Source organism: Ischnura elegans, chromosome 4 (genome assembly GCF_921293095.1).
Source record: "Ischnura elegans chromosome 4, ioIscEleg1.1, whole genome shotgun sequence".
Taxonomy (NCBI): domain Eukaryota; kingdom Metazoa; phylum Arthropoda; class Insecta; order Odonata; family Coenagrionidae; genus Ischnura; species Ischnura elegans.
The window spans coordinates 79,466,357-79,490,482 of NC_060249.1; the positions used below are offsets into that span (position 1 = coordinate 79,466,357).

At 40.7% G+C, this 24,126-nt stretch overlaps 1 protein-coding gene across 7 annotated transcripts in view; it reads left to right on the top strand.

The window, feature by feature from the left end:
- The window catches only part of LOC124157693 (ephrin type-B receptor 1-B), a 714,333-nt gene that overhangs the window by 395,756 nt on the left and 294,451 nt on the right, over positions 1–24,126 (top strand). For all 7 annotated transcript variants that reach the window (XM_046532636.1, XM_046532632.1, XM_046532635.1 and 4 more), the window contains exon 2: positions 320–491. In XM_046532636.1, the coding sequence (XP_046388592.1) occupies positions 422–491 (70 nt within the window). In that variant the 5' untranslated portion in view covers positions 320–421. The remainder of the gene's footprint in view (positions 1–319; positions 492–24,126) is intronic.

Consider the following 24,126-nt stretch of genomic DNA (forward strand, 5'->3'; position numbering starts at 1 on the left):
TGTTTCTCAAAGCATTTATCCGTCTGAATACTATCATATGAGATTCTAAATGCGCATGTAATTCAGTTTAAAATACGCCAGATTCATTTTTGGCTTCCTCTTTGTTTGACCGCTTTTACTCCATGTTTTCTTAGACTACATATCTGTCTGAATACTATCGTATGAGCATTTAATTTAGTTGGTAGTACACCAGATTCATTATTGTTTTCCTCTATGTATCATTGCATTTATTCCATGTTTAGCCATTTGTAATTGCAGATATTTTTCATGTCCTTCACGTGCTATGTTCTCTAATTTGTGTTTTATTTCTCTTCCACAGGATCGCCACCTCGTCGCAGCCAGATGCTGTAAGCGTTGTGATTCGCGTCGGTGGGTGGCGTGGCGTCGTGAGGGAAGCACGTGGGGGGTGGCGGTGACGACGATGCCGCTGTTTCCCTCCATCGTCGCTGCCGTCGCCGCGGCGCTACTGTCGCTCTGCGCCGGGGACCAAGGTGAGAACGAAGCGTCTCTCGCTCTATCTTTTTTTCGCCTCCTATTCTCTTCTACCTCCCCCAATACTGCGTTCCCTGCGCTACCCTTACGTGAAAATGCTTAATTCTATCACGCTCCACCGTATCGCGTAAACATTTCGGAAAAACCCTCGGAAAGGGAACGTGATCTGGAGGCCGTATTTCCTCTCTGTCTCATCGACTTGATCGCTGTTCCGAAGGGAAATCGTTTTCTTGTTTTTTAAGCCTTTTTTTTTCTTTTAGACTCGATTTTTACGTTGCCGAGAAGGCTTCAAGTTCAGTGGGTCAGAAAACAAAGGGTGTATCTTCCTAGGCGTTGGTTTTAACTGGATTTTCATGTTTAATTTTCACTCCCAGATTGTAACACTCAAGGGAATTGCTCCTTTTTTTACTTTCAGTTTCATGAACATGCGACTTAGTTATTCTGAAAGTTGGTCTTAAGTTCAAAACAAACAAAATTTGGCACAAGTTATATCGTGCACATTAATCGAAAAAAATACATGTATGCTTCGTGAAGCTCCATGCAAGCCTGATTTAATCGGAAGAACACTTAAATAAATATAATAATGTCAACTATTGGTTTTTCTCCCGCTGGTTGATTTTTTTCAAACTGACTTGATCTATTTGGTTTTCTAGTCTTGTTTACTCTCTCTAAAAAAAGTGCAAATTTCCGAGTTTCCTCTAATTTGGAGTCATTTGTGGTCTATCACTCCATTCTTGAAGATAACTTCAGTCTTCCGTTCTCCACGTAGACTCATTATATGATCCAAAAGGTATGAATTTCCAATTTTGGTACCTGTTCATTATCTTCTGATTATTTTTGCAAATCAGAGCCCTGAGGTTTGTTTATTATACTCTCTTTATTCTGCCGTATGCAGGCTTCTTCGATCATGCGAATGAAGTGTTACTGTTGATTCACACCAGCTTTAGTCATTTTTCGCGGATTAAATATTAACAGCATTATTTTCTCGGCACTTACACTTTCGACTTATGTATTTTCCATTTTCCATAACCTCTGTTTTATATTACGAAACAACCTATCGAGTTTGCCGGAAAGCTGCATAGTTTGTGAAGTTGAAATGTGATTTTTTGGAGTCTAAATTTCTTAGCGTCTGCCGTATTTTTTTCATGTTCGAGTTCCTGAAAACAACTTTTCGTGGGCCTTTGTGCAATTACAGACGGTGACTTTTAGCACGGGAAAAGTTCATGTTTTATTCTGCGCCTTTTGCTTTGTTCAACATCCGCTCGCTATGAGCGGTTAGGGATTAACAATCCAAATAATTCAGAAAGTACCAACATTTTAAAATTTTACAAGGTTTTTGGTGAACAAGCCTCTCGTTAACTCGGTTGCCGGGCGATTCACTCTGCTCTGGTTCCACTTTCTCTTTTAATTCTCTTATTCATAAGCGAGCGGAACCTTGACCTTGCTGCCCTGCGGTGATTTTCTGGGAAATATGCCTCGCCCTGTTGCCGGGTGATGATTAATTTCACTCGCTAATTGTTTCACTCCGTCTAACGTTTACTTTCGTGGATAAATTAGTCGATTAAATCTTCGCTGTTGCGGATCTTGACGTGTGCTCTAACCTCGACCTTTGTCTGGCCATTCCGTATCTCCTGCATGTACGGCGGCGAAATTTATTGTTAATACCTTGTATTGAAATCCCCCTGTTAATTTAATCTCGGATTATAGGATTTCCGGGCTACAATGTGCTATGTTTTTTGTTACGGTGATTCATTAGGGAGAATCTTTGAATAATTTAAGAACGCTGAAACGTGATCTGCACGAAGACCACTCAAAAAACTATAATGAGAACTAAGAATCTGAAAGCTCTGTGGGCCGGAAAGCCAGTGGTCCAAGCACCGGTTCAGAGATTGTAATACATTTTGGAAAATACATTATAGTAAACTGGAGCCTCAGTAATTGGCATTTCCTAAATTTTCTTTACGAGAACCTTCCGAGTTATAGAATTCTAAATTTATAACGAAGTAGGTTATTACAAATATTATTCGTGTTTTTTTTCTTCTTGATGAGATATGTAGGAGACAGTGAGTTTGGATGGAGCAAGTACTTATCGGGGTGGGAACGTGTAAAACCATGTAAGAGGGAAGAATGCTTAAGAGTAAATGTGGCTATTTGTGTATTGAAGAGAGAATTTTTATCACCTGGGTGATTTGCAAAATGAACTTTGAAATCCTACCTTAACCAGTACTATGCATATAATAACGCTAATTTTTCTTGGAAATTACATTTGTAATTAGAGCTTTTTGACCGTTTTGGTGCATTGCGAAAAGGTGTGGGCTGTTATAGGCTTGGCAAAATTATTTGGCGATGTGCGGGGGAGAGGGTTGTTGGGCGTCAGTGAGTATGCCTGGAGGTAGTAACAGAGCCCGGAGATTCTCAGATATTTCTAACTTTTCCAAACATGTCTCATGTTGCTCGCTGGCTTGTTGCTGCCAGTGGAAAAGTCCCGCTTACAGAGTCGTACCTCGGGGATGTGTGCTCGGATAAATATTCTCCTCCGCATTCCCAGTCTCAATTCTTTTTCGCCGCGCGAATGCTGTTCCCCGATTCTCCGTTTTCGCTCCCACCCACTCTTCTCCAACGGAAGTTTGGGAGCCACCTCTTCTCCTCCTATCGAACTTCTTTATGCGTACCTACACCGTTCAAATCCTCACCTTTTATTACGTACGTACTTAAGTTTTTCGTCTTGTCCCTTCCATGCCCTGATAGAGGCCAAATACTTGCCGCTCGAATGAACGTGTCCAGTGTAAATGAAAATAAATTACTTTATACAACTCGGGAATATCGAAAATTTAGAGCAATTTAATGACTTCGATGCTTGATTTGGATCTAGAATCCAAAATTATGGAAGGAAATTAAAACAATATAAAAATTATCGCCTTTATCCTTTACATTTGTTGCTTATTATATGTATGGGAATTTGTCATAGCGTTTTGTGTTATGAATTTTAATTACCATCTCGGCTTAAATTTAATGTGCGCATTATCTTGTCTCGCGCGATGAGTTATGAGAAAGAGCCCAAATCTCACGCAGTGGAATACATATCCGCATACATATCTGTTTACATATCCGCATTCGATTTAAATCAGCCAAAACTATCGCGTGACGGTTTATCGTCATTAAGCGTTTGGCAAGCAAGTCATGTCTCGTTGAAAATTACCAAGTGAGTCTTTGTATCACCAACTCTTTAATTGTTTTACGAAGGTGACCTAGCGAATATGCTACTGCGGCACTTTCAATAGATGAGTTGGTGTGAGTTTAAGTATCCTAATAATTAAAACCTTTTTGAGACCATTTGCACCTAATGTCTTCATCCTCTCTGCTGCATTTTCTCATCCATTCTCATTAATGACGGTAATTAAAGGTAGGGACTCGGCTTTTTTTCCTTCGAGGGATGGCAAGAGTTAATTAGGGCCCCTGGTATGACACCATCCTTAGCGTCTTGCAAGTGAGGAGAAATGTGCAGTAATCTGACAAGGCACTCCGCTCTTACCGTCTGCTCGAATCCACTCACTCGCCCAGTGCATGAAAATGAGAGAAGATGTATGGTTACATACTTGAAGTCGTACAAAAGAGCATTCGCGATCAATAGGGACTGAAGCAATATTATCTCCGGGATGATTCTTGACTGTGACTTGACAGCAGGGTGTAAAACTTGAGTCTTGAAGAGGTAGAGCAAAGAAAATCGACATTCTGAGGCGCCTTGTAACAATCCGTTTATATCTTCAGCTCTTTCTTAGATGGCCGTTGATTAGTATCCAACCAAATTTCGTTCATTTCATGGAGAAAAAAATCTGTTATTAAAAAAATCATAGTACTAATGTTCGTATGGAAAAAATATTCCGTACATAAGTCAGATTTCTCTACACAATTGTCAGTCACTTGTTTTAGCGGAACAAGATAATTTCCTTTCACTAATTTTGTCCTAAGTCAATTTTTTATACATTGAAATAGTTTTTAAAATAACTAGCGTTATTTTATCTTCCGAAAATGTATCAACATTAATCAAAGATGATGTGAAGTCAATGGAGAGGGCCTAATGGTCACAAATTACGTTAGAGGTGAAGACCCATATTGAAGAACATGTCTCATTGGTGTTAGATATCGGATATTCTCGTGTTAATCCTTATATCTTCCTCATCCTCTTTACCCTATCCCATCCACTTTTTTACCCAGTTGCCTTTACCCGTTTCGGCTGCAGATACGCGAGCAAAAGAACACGGGACAACTTTCGCAATCCGGTTAGCGGGCGGAATCCAATTTGGCGAACAGGAGCTACTGCAAGGGGGGGTTTGGACGGGCGGTCAGCGCGGTGGGCAAGGGGCGTGCGCTTGGTTCCTCGTGTTGTAAGGTGGTCGCCGGTAATTTGGCTCCAAGTATTTTAGTTGTAGATCCATCGTGTACTTCCTACGAGGCTGTGTATGACTTTTGGTTTTACATTCCACGAAACCATTCCTGCCTCCGTGTTAAAAATATAGTTGAGTTGCGTGATTTTTTAATGATTATTTTGTGCTATGTTTTGATTTTCCCCCGGTCTCACGAGAATATCACGCGGGTACGTAGTGCGCAAAGTTATAAAATTGTTCCAGCGCGAAGGTTATGTTAATGAACTTCGTTTCTTGAGCATCGGCCTTCAAATAGCCAAATCCGCGCAGTTCCGTCACTGCTTAAAAAATTGTGATTATAAATGTCACTAATCAAAGCATATGATGAGTTATCTTTTACAAATTTTCTAACGGGAATAAATAAATACCCACAGTGGTGGAATAAATATTATTTTTTAATGTATTGAACCATAGTATCCTTTTCTTCCCCCCTGGATTTAATCATTTGATCGTGCAACCTAGTATATGGTATAAACTACAATTTGATAAATTAATCAAAATTCATGGATTGGGGTAGGAGGGAAAAGTTGGTATATTTAGGCAAATATCCAGAATAATGTAGAATGCGTGGATATAAACTTCTCTGACGATGCCTGCACTTGGTCTTGGCTTCACCCTATTCCTTGGCTCCATTACTTCTCTCCGTCTGTACTCTCGTTCTCTACTCCGTCCGTTCTCTTGTTCCTCATCCACCCGCCCCTCGGATAAAGAAAATAAAAACAAGAAGTTCGCGCGCCGTGATTCTTTTATTTCTGCGTCCCTGTCCGAAACATCCGTTCCTCGCGTCCAGGAGGCTAAGCAATTAATTTAATGTCCAGCTTTCACCTCCTCTTCTCTTTGCTCCTATCCCCCTTTGACTTCCCCCGCCTCGCTTACTTGCTTGCTTGCTTTCTTAAGTCCCTCGTCTTGCCTCCGGAAAGCCGGAGCAAGACGGATGTCTTCGGGAAAGGTAGACAGCCGAGCAAATGAAAAACTACGAGCGACTACGAGTAGTACTGTCGGGGGGAGGGGACATTTTTTGTAGATAGATATTTTATTTAGCCATTGTGCAAAAGGACTCACAGTCCAACGAAAGTACAATGCTGACTTTGACGTACGTATTTTTTTATCTAAAGGGAATCCAGTTTCATTAGCAGTTAATGAAAATTAGTCAATAATCAATTGCAGTGCGGTGAAAACAGAAAAGTGGTAAAACATTTAATTAACATAGTCAAGAGGAGACCAGAGGGATGACCATTTTTCGAGCATGGTGTTGGAAGGTTTTGGCAGAAATGCAGTTAGGATGGTAAACTAAACAAAAGGCAGAAATAAATAAAAGCGCTTCTATCTTTTTCTGTTCACTTTTTTAATCAATGGTGAGGAGGGGATACGGTAAATGTCATATGCTGGTGACAACTATTGGAAACATGTGGAAAAAATGTAGGTGAGGCTGTGACTGCTGTAATTCTGTTTCTCCAGCTAAGGAGAATCGTATGTGTAGCATTGAGCTAGCTTAGCTCTGCCAGCTCTAAAATTCTTTCTTTCCGGAGGTCTTCCAAATTTTTTTTTTTGCAGCTAGATTATTATTTCTGCTCGGATAAAAATCTTCAATTTTTAAGTTATCTCATTATTAATAATTTAAAATTAATTCTTAGGACATGAGATAATGATGCATTGCAGTTTTGGAGCTAAATGGAAGTATTTTACTTTTAATTGCTGTAATTTAGGTCTGATGCATAATTTATGTTAGGAAATTTGCTCATGTGAAGCGAAATATGTACCGCAACATCAGTCATGGTCATATACAAGGAAAAATGTTTTGTTTAGCTTCGTGAAACTTCACATAATCGGGATAACTACGGATTTGATTCTGATCATAATTGATCAAAACTGCCAAAAATTCTTTTTTTTTAATGGTTAGTGTCAGGAATAGGTGGTGAATATCCGTAGTTTCGAACGTCTTCCGTTAACTTGTTTCTTCTTGTTCGATTTTCGCAATTCGATAAGAGACCAGAATGGCCACCTGTGGGTATACATATCTGTACTTTTTCTAGTTGAAAAAATATCGAGGTTAAGGAAGCAAAAACTCAGCGATCAAATTTCGAACAGCGGTTGTTAATCTTACTTTACTTACTTGGAAAATCGATCCGTGGTTTTCCCTCTTTCCCCGCGATTTGCGCGAGCTGCCCTTTTCAGTTTCTTCACTCGGTTATATGTCGTGAGTTTTTAAAGATGGCAAGATCCGAAAAGCGAACGGTTTTGGTTTGCAGACTTCGCCACGACCTATCCGCCGCTAATGTCGGTCGGTCTTACCTGGCCGTAATCTGATTTGAGTCAGCGCATACAAATCATGTCAAGGGAAGGGCGGCGTTAAAAAGCTTTGCTGAAAACCCAAGGGGGACCTAATTTTACCGCGAGCATTCCCTTAAGGTTTGTTGCAATTCCGCAATATTGTTGCCGTTTCAATGGTCGACTTCCTTTCTCTTCTCTCGACGAATGGAGCGTTCATCACGTCTTCGGACTCTAATATCCACCGCTTTTGTTCGGGATCTTCTAATCTTTGGTGTTATGCGTTGTCGGGGTTTCATACCTTTCCGTATTCTGTCAGTTCTTTTTGTGTCCCAAATTTAATTTAATTATCGTTTGGTTTTTCGCTGTTTTTTTTCTGTACATTTAAGATGTGGAAATTTTCCGGTCTAGATTTTGGTGGAAAACATCATGATAGTGATAAAAGTGATGTTAAGTTGAACTATAAGATATTATTCATTTTTTCATATTTACACATGCTTAGTTCAATATCTACATAAAATGCTCGGGGTTAGTTTTATTAACTTAATTTATGTATTTTTCTGGCAATTACCACATACTGGTTCATCCACTTTCTAGCAGGTGAGAATGTCTTTTCGACTTCAACTATATTCACTGAGAATAACATTTGATCAGGTTAATTTTTAACTATAAGATTAATCCTTCGTGGTCACTGAAGGATTAAATTAATATTGCAATAACTTCATTTTTATATATGATGTTCGCGCCCTCTAATACTAAAGGGCGCGCCTTCTTGTTATCCTGGCGTTGTATATTCAGTTTTCAAATCCAGTTTCTCGTGTTTCAGAAACTCGAGCGAACTTTTTCTTATAATACGTGCAGCAACCCTAGTGGCTCAGACCCTTCTTTCACTCTTGTGTCCCTGTTTTCTCAATGAAAGAGCAGTGACATCGAAGGAGAAAGCCTTCTACGAATACTTTCCTCCGCTTTCCGTCCCTAATATGTAGTTCAATCCACTTGCCAACTCCACCGCTATTTTTTTATGTCGCCGAGAGCCTCCTTAGTGAATGAGTTGTAATTGCGGAAGTAAAATCTTAAGGAAGACGGATCATATTTAATGCCATAATCCGGTTTTCATGCTCTCAGACCAGCGCTGCTTGCTGGCCTATTTATGCCGCATTCCTCACATAAAGGATTGCTCTGTCTGCCCTTTGCCGAGTTCGTGCTAGATGTACTCCGCATTAGTGAATTTGAGCTCGTAAGTAAGAGGATCAGTAATATGGAACCGAACGTAAATTTTATCTAACTGAGGAAGTTTTATCTCCTACTTTTTTGGAATGTCTTGATGCTTCCTGACACACACACTTCCCAGTTACTGGAAAGCATCCATGATGGACCGCCATCTAAAACATTTAACTACATGGTGAATGGGGTGAATTAAGTACTTTGAGGTACTAGAGTGGATTTAAATAGGGGTCATTTGCTCACGGTTGTAGGTTTTATTATTCATCGTGCTGTCTCTCACTCATTCTATCATCCTTTCCAAGAGTTGAATCAGTGTGGCTGGTTTCGAAAACAGTACTTACTTATTGTTACTTATGCAGTATTGAATTCAGGAAGAAAAAAGTACATTTTTTATTACTTATTAAAATTAAGTTATTATTTTTTATTACTTATTATATTATTGATAATTTTAATTATATTATAAGATGGTAGACAATTTTTATGGAATTTAACACAGATTGGTGATCAAGTTTGTTCTACTGGACAGCATTTGGTGTGAAATATTGGTATTCCGATTTCTAATATTTTTTATGAAAAATTTGCGTGCACAAGAGAAATGAAAGAGTGAGAGCGTCATGGATTTATTTGGAGTTTGAAATTCACACTGAACGTCGTCCACTAAAACGTATCTTTGGCATTGACTGGAGTAGGATGACTCCGAAGGGACTCGGCAATTTTTGTCGTGAAACATCCATTAGTGTCTTATGTTCTGCGAGACACTGTGCCCTGTTATTCTTGATGAACCCTTACTAAAACGCATTTATTTTTAAAAAATAAAGCTTGATCAAGAGAGACGGAAACTCAATGCTGGCACCACGTATACGTTTGAAGTTTGGTTGTTGCAATGGACTTGGTCCATCAAAATGAATCCTAACTTCTCGATGAAGGATTACTCGAGTATTTTAGGAGACTTTAGGCGATTTTAGTCGCTTTATGACGCACATTGGTCATTTGTATTCTGCTTGACAGCGTGCTAGGTTAATAATTTCCGTGGCAATATCCGTTTTCCAAAAAAATCTCATACTCCAGAGAGAGATATATAGGGAAAAAAAGCGGTGAAGCTGGCATCCTGGATGAGTTTGAAGCTTGAATATCACAATGGCTGTCGTCCACACCAATACGTATCCTAACTGGCTGAATATTAATGAATGGAATCCGTCCCTCACGCTCGCCAGCGCCCTATCGTCTCGTCGCACAAGCGCGTCCTGACCAAAATCTCCGCCCGTGCACATCCATCACGCACTGTTGACGCGTCAGTGCGGAGCGTCATCAACCAGTCGCCATGCGAATCGCTTTTGCACCCGAAAGACTGCATCGCTGGCGTCGGGTGACCCGACCCACCCACTCTCCGGGGTAGATAGATCACTTATATCGTTCGGGAGGGGGTTTTGGTTCGAGTCGTGCCGCTTGCTGCCGGTGGTGAGGTGGTTTCGATGGTTGTCTGTCTGTGCGTGTGTGAGGATGGGAATTCATCCCCAGGGTCCAGCCTCCACCTCTCCCACCCCCTTTTACACACCCTGGGGGTGTATGTGTGTGTGGAGGGAGGAGGGATTTCGCAACCACAACTCCGCTGACGTGGGAAGAGGGGTTTAACGCAGTTCTCCCATTCCGTGCTTCTCCGACCCACAATCCCATGTTATGCGCACTCCTGTGCCATCCGTGTATAAACCCCTTTAGCCTGCCTCCTCCCCGTTATCCTCGTTAACTCGGCATCAATCCAACCAGCCCTGCCCCCGTCCCCCAAACAAGCGATCACTTTTCGCCAATCGTCATGGCGTTGTTCGCAGTTTGCGAGACACTCGGCACTCAACTCGTAACTCGGCCCGCGCGAACAGATCGGCGCGTCAAGGGGCGTTTTACGAATGGATAAAGTTTTCTCGGTTCTCCAACCAGGTGACGTAGTTCGCGATTACCTGCGTTGTAGGGTCATACCCATTTTCGTCAGGTTGAAAAATTATCACCTTAAGCATCTTTGGGTAGACTTTTAATAGTTAAAGCTGCACTTAGACCAATGTAATCGTCGGATTTTAAGTTTTAATGAGATAGAATTGGCGATTATTTAGAGATTATTGATAATATTGTGGCGACTCTGGTAGTGTAGGACGGCGCAGAAAAACGAAAAAAATTTAAATACATTACGAATAATACTTAAACTTTCTAATATTTATTCGATGCTCAAAATAAGTAAGTGCTTTAAAACATTGGAATTTTCTCTCGGTACGATTTTTTTGTTGTTCACATCTTTTGGACAACGTAAATGACCCTTTCCACTGATTAGTTTATTATTCTTATATTAGAGTTTTTATGTTTTTCGAGTGTAAAATGTACCATTTTCTTTCCAGCTCGACAGCAATGATTTTGTCATGAAACATCATTATATGGTGCATCTTTTTGATATTTAGTTCAGCCAGTTTTGGAGAATAGTCCTATATTTATTCCAACCCGGGAATTCATTTAGTTGATTATCACCTGGCGCGTGGCCAAATAGGTGTGTCGCGTCCAAAATTAGGTCGTCTATGACGGCGGTAAGTACTAGTTTGACGAAGGCTATGGTCGCAATTGTTCGTTGATTATCCATTTATGTCGGCAGTTTTCAGCGTGATCCATCACGATACCTAATGATAGCGTATCGCGTCGAAAATTAGGTCTAAATCAAATTATCCTGGAATGGCACCAAATGGCGTCTGACACATGTGATTTTGTTTCTTTTTCCTTAGTTATTCTGTAGCTTAGTATGGTGGTAACGGGCGTAAATTTCCCAATTTACGCATCCAATGTCCAATTCCTTTTAGCTCTCAAAAAGTAGCCTATCCTACCCCCAATTGTAAGTAGCTACTCTAAATTTCCGCTTCGTGCGAAATAATCATCACTTCCAGACTAGATTACGTTGGAAGATGTTTTAAATTAAAATATATGCGTATGAAATCCTTGAATTTGATATAGTGTATAAGCAATGTCCAGTAGTTGAGTTATTTATTAAAGTGTGGAAATAGTCCTTTGTTGTTTATGTAAATTATATCGTTGAAATACTTGGTCCACTTGTTCCCAATAGCAACAAAGTAATTATCGCTTCTTGTGAGACGATTTCAAGGAAAAATACGAATATAAAGTAATAGATAAATAAAGAAATACGAATTGTAGGTATGATGATATGGGAAGGAATATTTGAAAATTTGCTTGATATTATTCTGGTATTTAAAAAAATATTCATCGATCCCGAGTCAATGGCAAGACGTAGGCTGGGAAATGCAGCGCCGAAAGAACATGGGACTTCGGTGCATTGTATTCCCAATGAAAATTTTTCTTCTGATTCGCCCTCAGAAGTTCAAATTACTTATGTACACAATACTGCATCTTCTCAAAGTTGAAGCCTTCTTTCAATCGCGGTAATGTTGACTTGTGTGTCGTCGACCGGAAATCATCCTTCGTTACCAGCTTGCTGAGCTGGTCCCCCTGGGGTCGGAGCGGGGCACCCACCTATCACGCGCAGGGGTTATCAGGGAATGCATGCGTGCATATGAAGGGTTTTAACCCCTCTTCCCCCCTCCCCTAGGGTGGGTCCAGTGGTTTGAGTTCGGGGATGCTGAAACCGGAGGATGATCCGCGATGTCCATATATACTAAGGGGGCACGTATCGTATTCATGTGTGGTGGTGCAGATTCTGCACCAAATCTGTTGCATCGCAGGGTGTGGTTGCATTGTTACCACCAGAGTATGAATTCTTGTTTAGGGAAGAATAAAAACTCATACTGAATAATATGCACATATTCAAGTCTTTTCCCTTCATCTCTCCTCCTTCGTATTAATGCATTCTCCTTTGGCTTCTGGGATTCGCTTTTGCGCATCTCTTTTTCCCGAGGGCAGTGCAGCGTATAGGAATCGGATGGTAGCGCAATGAAAGGAGCAAAAGGATACATATACATGTTCGTATGCACACATATTTCTGACTCCCCCCATCGCCCATGCCTTGTCCGCCCATGATGAAATATGGCATCAACGGGTGTGGATGGCTGTGATGAGAGAACTTCCATGCGGGTTTCGAAATTGGAATTTTTGTCCGGTGTATTCATGCATCCTCGAACGATTCTCTTTGCGTTTTTTTTTTATTTTTTTAAGATTTTATTTTTGGCTTGCCATTCACATCAAGTTGTTTCCATTTTTTGGAATCGGTAGGCCCGATAGCATTCTCCGGTTTTTGAGGTTAAATTGTATGCAGCGGAGAAAGAACGCAGTCGTCTGTTTATTCCTTTCCTCTCTCAGTGTGTTCGCACTGTATGCTTTTATTTCCATTCACTTATTTATTAATATATCTGTATTTTTTCGGGGCTGTCAATTGGAAGCGGGTGCAGTGAGCAATTTTGGCTCACCCGGCTGAAAATTTGAGGAAGAGTTTTTGTTCATTAAGATGTGGGAGGGAGCCTAGGGGTGCTGCGTTTATCTCTCTTTTGTTCGGTGACGGTGGGCGCTCCGCATTTGTTATCCGAATTGACTGATCCGGCCTCTGATTGCAAGCGGAAAAGAGTAAGCTTTAACAAGCTCATTCGGTGTCCATCAATCGGTATATTCTGCGCTCTATGTGGCATTAATTTTCAAATGCTTGCGCGCACTTCCCGTGATCTGTCCCTCCCTCTATATCCCTTGGCTTTAAGAAGCCTCTGCCCTGGCCGCGCAACCCAAATAAAGAGCTTGTGGGATGTTTTCGTTCAGATTTTTTGCCCACCATAATTCGATGATATTTAACAAAGTTAGGGAAAGTAAGATGTGGGCTATTCAAGCTGAATTTTTATAGATGTATTTCTCGAAAATATAGCAAAGAACATTAAATTTATTTGATCGGCACTCCATTAAGTACAATTACATGAGTGTATTTATTCATAATTTTAAGATTTTTTTTCATAGAAACGATATATGCTTCTATTCTCAGTGGTATATCCTTAAGAGTACCCGCCTCTCTCTATCTCGACCAATTGTATTTTGTCATTTCGCATTTCGTCATTGCCATCGTTCTCGACGAGTTGCTTGTTCATAACTCAGCCATCGTCTTGAACTTTCCACTGTATTAAGTGTGTATCTTTTTCAACATTCGCCGGTATTTCTATAATAAAATTTCGCATTAGGTAAACTAATGAGAAAAAATGTTCAAGTTTGAGAAGCAAAATTAAGTTTACAATGGTCAACTCAATAGGAATACTCTGGTATTTTCAAGAGGAGCGCATTCAAGTTTTAAGTGGTATCATGTCACCGAGAAAGACCGTTCGATAGGTAAAGATGCGTCCTGTTGAAAACACGGCAGTCGCCACCCACTCGCATGTTCGTGACGTCCGCTTCGCGTGATCACGCGTCCCGAATGTCCTTTTACCCTTCCTAAAAACCCTTGTGTCAATCCCCTTTTGAACCCTGGCCGACCGTTTTGACTGGCTCACTCTATTGATGGCCTTTTGAATCGCCGTCGTCAAGTAGCCAAGTGCTTTGGTCCTTGGCGGATCCTCACAATCGCGCGGACCTCTCCCGAGTGGCCCTTCAGCTCGCGGCCAATCAACTCGAGCGCCGCCTGTCGGATGCTTTCAGTTGTCCAGGGTGTGGTGCGGGCGGAAAAAAAGAAGACTTGAGGAGCGCAAATGGCTATTCCAAGGGAACCAACGTTGAACGTTGAGGAAGTCCCAGTCCGTCCTGCAGAAGCTCGATTTTTGTTGCCACTTAAGTTCCAATTTTAATCGGCTTCAAAAATGTTCGCAGCGCCGTGATGAGTTCTTTTGTTCTCAATAATTCAACATGAGTTTTTTTCACTCGCAAGAAATAGCATTTTACGGGTATGAATTGGGCAGACAATGTTATCCTGATCAGTAATTTCTGTCAACGGCGCAAATTTTAGCCTCTTACCCCGTGAAATTCGGATCGCTCTACAGACAATTATGCAGGTGGCCACTTTTGTAAACCCATTTAGATTCGCGATGACTGAAAACACATGTTATATGATGTGCAGTGGCTGACAGCAGAGTCCTTATGATGGAATTGATATGGGTAATCTTGGGCCATTCCCTGGACTGGTCGAGGACTTATCGAAGGTTACCCCGTGATCTCTTGATCGAGAGAAGATCTCTTCCCCCTCAGATAGTCTTTTCACTGGGCTTTTCTACATATTTGAATTGCATGAGGCTTATTCACTTGCTTTCATGGCGAGATCAATCCTTTTTTTCTATTAATTCTATTTTGAATGATAAATTGGGTTCGTTGGCGAAGTCAGTGGCTTGTCCTTTTCCCAAAAATAAGCCATCCTTTGAAAAAGCGTTCTTTTGCGGTCATTGAAAATTATCATCCTTGTCGAATATGTCCTATTTCCTATGTTTTCATGCGGTGAGTGTTAATATATCCTCGCAAGCATTTTTGAAATATTTTATTGCAATTAAAATACAGTTACTGCGGTACATAGGGTGGTATGCTTGTGTACACATCTCATCAAAAAACACATGACGGTAACACTCATGAAGAAGTCTGTTTTATGCTTTAACGGGATTCATATATTCAGTCTGGTACTCTCTGGATTAGTTCTTTCAAATATATCCTTATTGTGTCGTGAAACTGGGCGATGTAAACATGGTAATTCTTTTTTTCCACGACGTCTTTTGTTTTTACTGTCGTTTTCAGCGACCGTCGTTAATCTAACCCTAATCCCATGCTCAGATTATTGTGGAGGCCGTTGGAAGGTTGCCCGGGCGATTTCTCGTTATGTTCGCCCACCAAATGCGGATTGCGGTGTAGCCGAATGGGAACTTCCCCGCGCAAAAATTTTTATATCGTGAAAAAAAATTGACCGATATTTAAAAAAAATGTTCGTACAGCGGAGAAACTGGAAACAAAAAATATTTAAAAAAACAATCTCGTTCCGAATCTATCTTGGAGAGCAGAACGGAAATTTCATGATTCCCCAGCCTTTTAATTCATGGGCTTACTAGTGAGCGTTAGTACTTGCAGATAAGGGATCTTTTGGTGCGACCTCCATGGGTTACGATGCCTTTTCCGCTCCAACTCTATCCTCACACCCCGCTCCCTAAGTCCTCTATTAGCGTCCATATATGCGCTTGGTTGCTCGGCTTCGATTATTGCCTTTGCATGCCGCGAGCCAAACGAGGCTAATCTCAGTTACGATTGCACCCGCGTGTGTTCATGTGGGGATATGCATGTATGCTAGTATAATCAAGTGGGATGGGTAGGAGTCGGAGAATTGCTCAACAAGAAACATACAATCGTTTTTCACAGGAAGTTAAAAATAGACGAATCTTTTGTATCTGAATCGAATTGTATAGTTTTGTAAATATTTTTCATAGCCTAGCTAAGTGTTGCAATTTCTTGGATGATTAATAGTCTTAGCCGAGAGTTAAAAATAATTTTGACGTTTAAACGATGTGATGCTCTTTTAATTGTATTAAGACTTTTAATTATGAATTGATGATTTTTTTTTCTTAAAATATTTCTTGCTGTACGCCATCTAATGTTTCACACCATCATCTTATGCTAACTTGTATTTTCTAGAGATATGCCGTTAATTTTATCCAATGTTGATGCCCATGAGGTCTTCCAAGGAGTAGGTACTCATTGAGCGGACTAATCGGGCATGTTAGAATCAAATAGGCTTATTCATTAAAGCCTTGCGGTGGGAGTGGCTGAAACATTGAAGTGCGTAATACTGCGCTGGAGGAGCAATATGTCTTGTTCTTTATTGACCCAATGTCGTGTTCAGAAAGCCTGATATTTTTGTTGACGATTTCATTGTCAGCTACGATTAAAGTCGGTGGCTTGGAGCCAAAATCCCTTGGAATGTCACCAGGAAATTATTCTGATCCATAACAGTGTTCATAAAAATATTTCCGGAAGGCCAAATTTGCGCCATGTATTGTCAACCTTCTTGTGCGGGGTGTTACAAGGACACAGTAAGGAAGGGAGATGATTACTTGAGTACTCGAATGAATTCATTTCAAAATGTTTAATTCATCGAGAGTTAATACGGTATGCAGTTAAACTAAGTAGGATCGACGGCAGGATGGACTCATATTTTATTGGAAATAATTGCACGATACAGTGCTAACATTTTTGAGTGAAATAAATCAGTATTTTTTTCTTTTAGTATTAACGTTCCAAGTTTTAATTTATTCTTTCTGTAATGTACCTCTCCTCTGGATTAACTGGTCCTGTTACGTAATATTTTCTCCCAACGAATGAACTCGCATAATAATAAGAGGCAAATATGAGATTCTTTATTATAGTTGGATTGCAGGTGAGAACATGTATTGGGGTTACGAGATAAGAGTGAGACAGAGGGAGAAAGTGGTTATGTAGCCGTTAGTAGTGAATCAGTTTCCAAGGGAACGAGAGTTTCGCTGCAAGGAAAAATTTTTCCAACGATCCCGTGTTCGGTGGAGCGTAGCCTACGGGAAGTAGGAGAAGAGACGCCCATGGAGAGGGGTTGAGCTTATTAAGGGTTGGGATGGGGAGTGGGGCATGCTGCGTCGAGGGGCAAGAATTCTTGAGTTAGCCCTGAAGGGGTGGGTTGGGGATACAGTTGCTTGTGCGTGTTCCAGAGTCTTGGGCTGGTTTTAGATTACTGCTGCAACTCATAAGATCATATTTTATGTATATGGATCGCTCACCCCCGACCGTTGTTTTTGATGAGTTTATTTTTATTTATTTAAGCAATTGCTCACATACAGCATTTCTACCAATTTACTCTGACTCAATATCAAATTCTTGTTATTTCTTGTTTAAAACCTAACCTACAATCTTAACATTTTCTAGGTGTCTAGAGAGGGTACCCTTGTCAAAATTTGTCTGCATACCACATTTTAAAATTTACCTCGGTATTATCCCAAATGTACGTATCAGTCAGGTATTTGAATACCGTGTATTGTATGGATTCGTAGATGGTGAGCTGGGCTAATGCCCACCTGAGTGGCGTGGTAATGGCTGTTAGGAAATCACCGAACCGATATTTGTTTAAAAAGATAATAAATCTCTACTATCAAAGGTGCTTCACCACAGGTTCACAATCGCGAGCCCATCTTTTCGTTCCGGTACGATGTGTGTTGGTCAAATCTCAGCCCTCTCTCTTCTCGCGAGCGGCGTTAATGTCTTCCCTGCGGTCTAATTTCGGGTAGCAGTTGTTTCCTCTTTCCTTTATTAGACCCTCGAGTGGCGGCGAATCTTTTATTGCCAAAATATAATTTGAAAATTTTGAGGTGATGGTGTATGTTTTTACAAGTAATACTTGACGAACAATGACGAAATACGCTTGTTCGAGCGAGAGTGATTCTCATTATTAAAGCCTAATGTCTATAAATGGCATTAAAAAGTATGGTGGCTATATCGCGCAATGACCGCTTCCTCTACTCGAATGTCAATGTACCATTACCTAAACTTTCCCCGCGTTCTAATATCTGGGGAGGTCGCCAGTAGTCCTTCGCCTTTTAAATGGCGGAGTTGCATCGGCGCGTTTTATTGCATTCATTTCAGTTCCGGGTTCTCAGTGCGGAGCGAACTTTACTGGCCTTGCTCCTTTCACCTTCTCCAAATCTCCCAGTTTACCAGGGATTCGTAGATGGTGGGTTAAGTGAATACTTAGTTGGAAGGGAATAGGCCTTAAAGGTTATTCAAGAGGGAAGCTGAATTTGGTGATGGGGGACAGGCGTTATGATTCGCATAACGCTCCATGTAAACCCTTACGACATCACTGTCATCAGTCATAATTGCGAAGAATGTTTTTACGCTGCTATCGATTCAATTCTCCTATCGTATAGCCTTTTGACGCATAGAGCCGTTGACAGTTGGAGTAGCTTTAATAAACAAAACATGATAAGAATCTAAGATTATCGTTCTGCCAACCCTATTGCTCACAAAAATAAACAAATCGTTGAGTAAAGAAATGCTCCGCGTAATTTCCCAAGTATTTTAATTACATTCGCCTGCGTTGCTTCACAAGGAGTTCAATATTTTCCCCCTTTTCTCTAGTCCACACCCTGATACCGTGATAATTAGTAAAATTTTCTAGTAATTGGGAGTAGAAGCGAGTCTCTGCGTTGGCTTTAATGAGTGAGGGGGAGACAAGAGTAATGGGTGAAGTTGGGCCATGGTAAAGTCTTCAAGTTTGTCAGTTTGTCTAAGTCGCGCCCCCATCCCTCACTTTTTTGTGCCATTTTCCCTTCTTGGTCCCCATACACCCACCCTTTCACCTAAACCTCCCTTCGACTTCATTTTGCCGAGAAAGGGTCGGGACAGACAGATGACTAATTTCCAAACGCCGAAAAGGTCTGTGCCTAATTACAGAACTGAGGGTTACGTCCTTTTTCACCCCGAAAGGAAAAAAATACATGCGCCTTTTCCCTCTCCTCTCCTTAGCACCACGAATCCCTTCTTCTCTCTTCACATTCCTCGAATCTCTCTCTCTCTCTGTGGACGCCCGCATCCTCCGCCATGTTTCCCTTACACTCTCGTGTGTTTCTTCTCGTAAAAAGGGGGCGAGCGAAAGTTTCATTTACTCTGCTCGCGTCAAAAAAGCGAAATCCCTCCAATTCTCGTTGCGCGTTATGAAATTTTCAATTTTTCCCTAAATGAGTGAATTTGGGGTCGTAAATCAAGAATTGCTTTCAAAAAATGTGTGCATACATTTATTGATGCAATTGAATCAACTCTTTCTCTTGTCGTAGAACGAGGCTGTTGTGTTTTTATTTATGTTGCCAATACTTTTCGAATTCAACTTTGTTTCAATGAAATGGAAGTTTTCTCACGAAAATTTTACGTCTTTGTCAATGAATGAAATAAAGCGTTGTAACAACATGGAAGTTTCGTAGTTTTGAATATTTTTACACCTCGTTTCAATCTTGTAACATTAAAACTAAATTTTGTCTCCGCAATCCACTATGGCGAGTACGTAGTGTTTTTGCTTCAACCCTTGCGAAGGAGAGGATACTTACTTCACAGGATACTCTACAGGGTGTAATCCTGTGGAACTGCGTATATGAAACCAAAGAAGCGTCTTCTTGAAGTCGGATGAATATTTATAGCTTGGTATTCCGCTCATAAAGGTAAGTTTGTAGTGCAACGATCTAGAAGGTGCAGGAAGAAGGAAGCTCTTGGTTATGCGGGGCAGGGTGTTGAGGTGCCCGATGTGGTGTGAGAAGACTGTCAGGAAAAATAAGAAAAACATCAAGACGAATTACCTCTTGTCCTGCTTGCTGCACAGCCTTTCATTTAATTCTTTCGTTAATGTCTTTGCATCATCCGTTCTTATTTTCGATTCTCACTCCTTTTCGTCTTCGTTATTCCATTTCTTAATGTATTCTATCTTCCTTGCTCCCCTTATATTGGTGCTAAAATGCTTTGATACCAATGCAATTCTTGTTTTTTGAACGGTAGAAAATGATACTGTTCATGCTACCCATGCATTCTTCTATATTCAGTTTAATGCCATTTTTGTGGCAAAATGAAGGTATTTGTATGCATTATACTTCAGTTCCTTATATAGATCCCTCTACTAATGGGAGCTTGCATATATCTGTTTGAAAATCCTAAATCCCTTCATCAGTGATCCAAGGAAAACTTTCTTCCCTCGCTTCGCAAATCCCTTGACTTTTAAACTCGGTGAAGACCCATGTATGTTCATACATATATACTCGAGATGACTCCCATCTCATTTCCCTCGTTTCTTCCTCCGCTTTTTCCTTCGGTTCCACTTTTTCCTTAACGCCCCTGCATTGCCGTCTTGGCATCGACTTTTAGCCTTGTCTGCTTCGAGGAAAGAGTAGTAATTGGATCCTGATCTCGTCGGCATTAATATATTTTATTAGCATCCTTATATAATTCCTTCACATAAAATTCGTTTCACCCCCGCAGATTTCGGATATATATGTAAAGGGAGGAAAGGAAGGTTGAATGTGCTGAGCGGGTGGAATAATTTTTGCCTCCTTAGGATTTTTTGGAAGTCTGGAAGATGGCAGCAATTTCCTCATTTCCGAACCTTTTGGAATGTATTTTTTCTCTCTCTTTCCTTGCCCCTGCCGAGGGTATTGTTGTACGCACATTCTTTTTTTTAATTGGCGGACTTCTTAAGAAATGCCGAATAAATATCCGACGCAGTGTAAAACTTTGGTGCGTAAGGAGACTCGTTTTATTTCGAGGTTTGGGACTTTCCACGGATTCACGGGAAATATGGCTTCAATTCGTGGAAATTTGTTGGTGTGTTAATCGATCGCACTGGACTCGGAAACTTATTATGCCATTCCAAATTTGACCATTTATTTGTTTATACCAAACAAATCATTTATCTGTTTCTACAGCTTTCATTTCTCTGTTATATTATAGAATTTATAAAGAAATTATGCTGAAAAATGCGCTTCACATGAAGGAGTAACTGAGAGTACTTGTTGTTATCACCAGGATACGTTGCAAAAATACTTCAGCACGGTCTCACCTGTTAGACCTATTGTCCATTTCAAAAATTCCCAAAATTCCATTTTGTCCACAAAATTCTTTAAGTTTAATATTTTAAAATCATAGCCATCATAATGAAGTGGCTCAGTCAACAACTTGCGAATTAGATCATTTCGATGAGCTATTAAATAGTTTCAACGTACCCTGTCTTTGCTTACTTAATTTACACAAGAATACCCAGTGAAGCAAAGATTTATTAATCTCGATAATACCTTTGGTACTACTCAGGGACGTAGGCATCTCGGAATACGGACGGAGAAAGAAAATGAAAAACGAAAACCATACGGCTCCTCCCCTTCCTTACATTTCGCATCATCCATGTACAAATTCATATATATTTTTTTGCTTCATCACTTTCCCTCCCACCAAACGCAAACGCTCACACACCGTCATATCCTCGTATAGCCGACGAATTTATGCCTGTTTGTTTTCCACCCGTGCGGTAAAAGGCTTGACACTGAAAAACATGCGTTTTTCCGATGCCATTTTATCGTCCGCTCGTGCGGGGGTGTGTGTACTTTTCTTTCAAGCCTGCCTTTTTATTGCCGCCTTGCCTTTTATCCTCGTCAGTTTACCTCCCGACTTTAGCCCTTCGCATCATGACTATCCTCTTATACACCCATCATACTTTCTCACTCTCTCAAGCATTTTCACTCTCGACCCGGTCCCAACCGTATGTATCAGCCCACCCCGAGCCACCGGAGCCCACGCCGGAGACTGGAATGACTATACGCCCAAACGGCCTAAGCGTTTGTCTTTCGCGTCGGTATATTATTTTAGCCCCGCAACATTGTCTCCATGACAGTCGGGAACGACATAAAGAAGTGGAAAAACCGACTCTATATAACTGATAACGGCTAATATTCTTTCTTATCTTATAGTGCGTGAAGTTCGACGTTATTAAAAATATGGAGCGTGGATAACCCTTAGTTGGAATCGAGCCTAGTTCGACATGGCGCCGCAACATTCTCTCCATGGCAGCGGGAAACGATATATTGAAGTGAACAACCGACTCTATAGCTGATAGAGGCTAATATTATTTCTTATCTCATGGTGCTGTGAGCTGAGGGAAGTTCGGCGTTATTAGAATTATGGATTGTAGATAACCCTCAGTTGGCATCGAGCCTAGTTCGACATTTCCGTTTTGTCTTATTACTGACAGCAGAATTAAACGTCATAGGTCCATATTGTAAAATATCTTCTACGGTAGAAAATATCGTAATTTGTAGCTTTATGGAAATATTTGCGTCACCAGTACGAGAATATTTCCATGTGCACGTTTACAAATGACATGTGGCTTATAATATTGACCTTTTGACTAAATAGGAAGACGTCGGTTTAATTTGATAGTAGAAATTATCAGTCAGGGCTGCAAAACTAACTGAAATGGGACTGTAATATGCCTGCGTAACAGGTGAGGGTTTGAGCACGCAAGTTTTAAACGGACAGGTACTTAACACTTGGAACTGCAAAACATCGATCCAAAATTTGTGACTTTGTTGGCCACGATTATTTCATCTTTGAACTTTTCCATCAAGGTTCGCATAATTATGTCTTCTATTTTTTTGTTTTAATTTCTTTTCTTAGGCTTGAACCTAATTTTTGTATTACGTAGATGTAAAGATCACCGCTAAATCGGTTCTCGACGCTCGTCACGGGATGAAATGGACCGTCGAAATGTAGGCCAAAGAGGTGAGATGAGGACGGTGGTTGACCTCTTGGCTATACATTTCATGCTTCCCTGTGTAGGATCCTCTCCTCCCATCACCATCTCGCTAACTGCAAATCATTTTCGCCACCTTAATGGTCCATCCTTCCCATCCCGCAGCGCAAAGCATAGCTTTGTCTCTCTCTCTGGGCCTCTCTCCCCCATCTCGCTGCCGTTTAGTAAAATGACCTCATTCGCGCTCTTCTCCAATCGACGGATCAAGTGAACCTGGCGGCGACGCGTGCTTGCCTAATTAACTTCCTTTTATTTGCTATCGATCATTGCATTGCGATGGAGTCTTTTTGACGCAGTGGAATGGATATATGAAATCGCACTGAGATATTCATGCCCTAATGATCGATAAATATTTCAAAATCAAATCCAATAGATTTTAAAATTAATGAAGTTGGAAGGCAAAAACTCTATTGTTTGTTGTAATTCAATAATTCATAACTAGCTTTACGCTGTCGTGTGTCAAAGTACTTAATTGTTCGGCAAAGAAGTCGTTTTTGCTCTGCTATTTATGACTTTTATTCGTTTTCAAGTTTAAAGAGTGATAAAGTATTGCGTAATGAAATAAATTTTTAATTAAATATAACAACTCATATACATACATCCGTGAGTGCTTTGAGTAAAAAACTCACTTTTACTGCTTCCTTTTTTGTCTTTGGCAGCAATAGTGGCATTTTCGAATGGCATTTATGGAACGAAACTTCATGTCAGCATTAGATACATAATTTTCAGTTCTTTAGAAAATGGTAACCAGTGCAATGTATCGTCTTATTGCCTGTAGTACCCTAAGTGCGTGAAAATGTGTTAGTAATATTATAGATAATTTTATTTCTTGTCAGACTTGAATTTCATTTGGTTCGTTGCATACAACACCTTTGAGCTATTATTACTTGTCATTTATCGCCACCATTTTAGCTTACCTTCTTCCCTGGTAAATGCTGCCACAGGACGTGGACGAACGCGCGCCCTCAGCGGTCACGAGCAAGATTTTACATGACTGTGTCATCTTTTTAAGTTTTCTTATGCACGGCGGAAATATGAGGACATTTAACATCATTAAAAGGGATATTTACCATATGATATTCAGCGGGGAGATCTGAACAAACCGGAAAATAAGAATAAAAAAATATGAATGCGACTTCCCCGAGGTGATGTCTGCGATCTCATCGTCTCGAACGCCTCTTAAAGTGGGGTTTTCTTGACATTGACTCGTGTTCGTATCCGCGTTCGTCTGTTTCGCGAGTCGCATTAAGAGAGATAGAGTGCGCCGATTCCGTCGAAACTTTCGCAATTCATTTGCTTAGTGCTTTCAAGTAGAGGGCGAATGATTACATTAGAAACGGATCTCTCGATAATGGTCTCCTAGGGCGGGGCCTCATCTCTTTGAGGCCGTATGAACGAGATACCTGACCTGGAAACCGTGGGTGCTTGATTCTCCCCCTTCTTTTTTCGCTTCTTGTTTTTCAACCCGGTACAAAATAT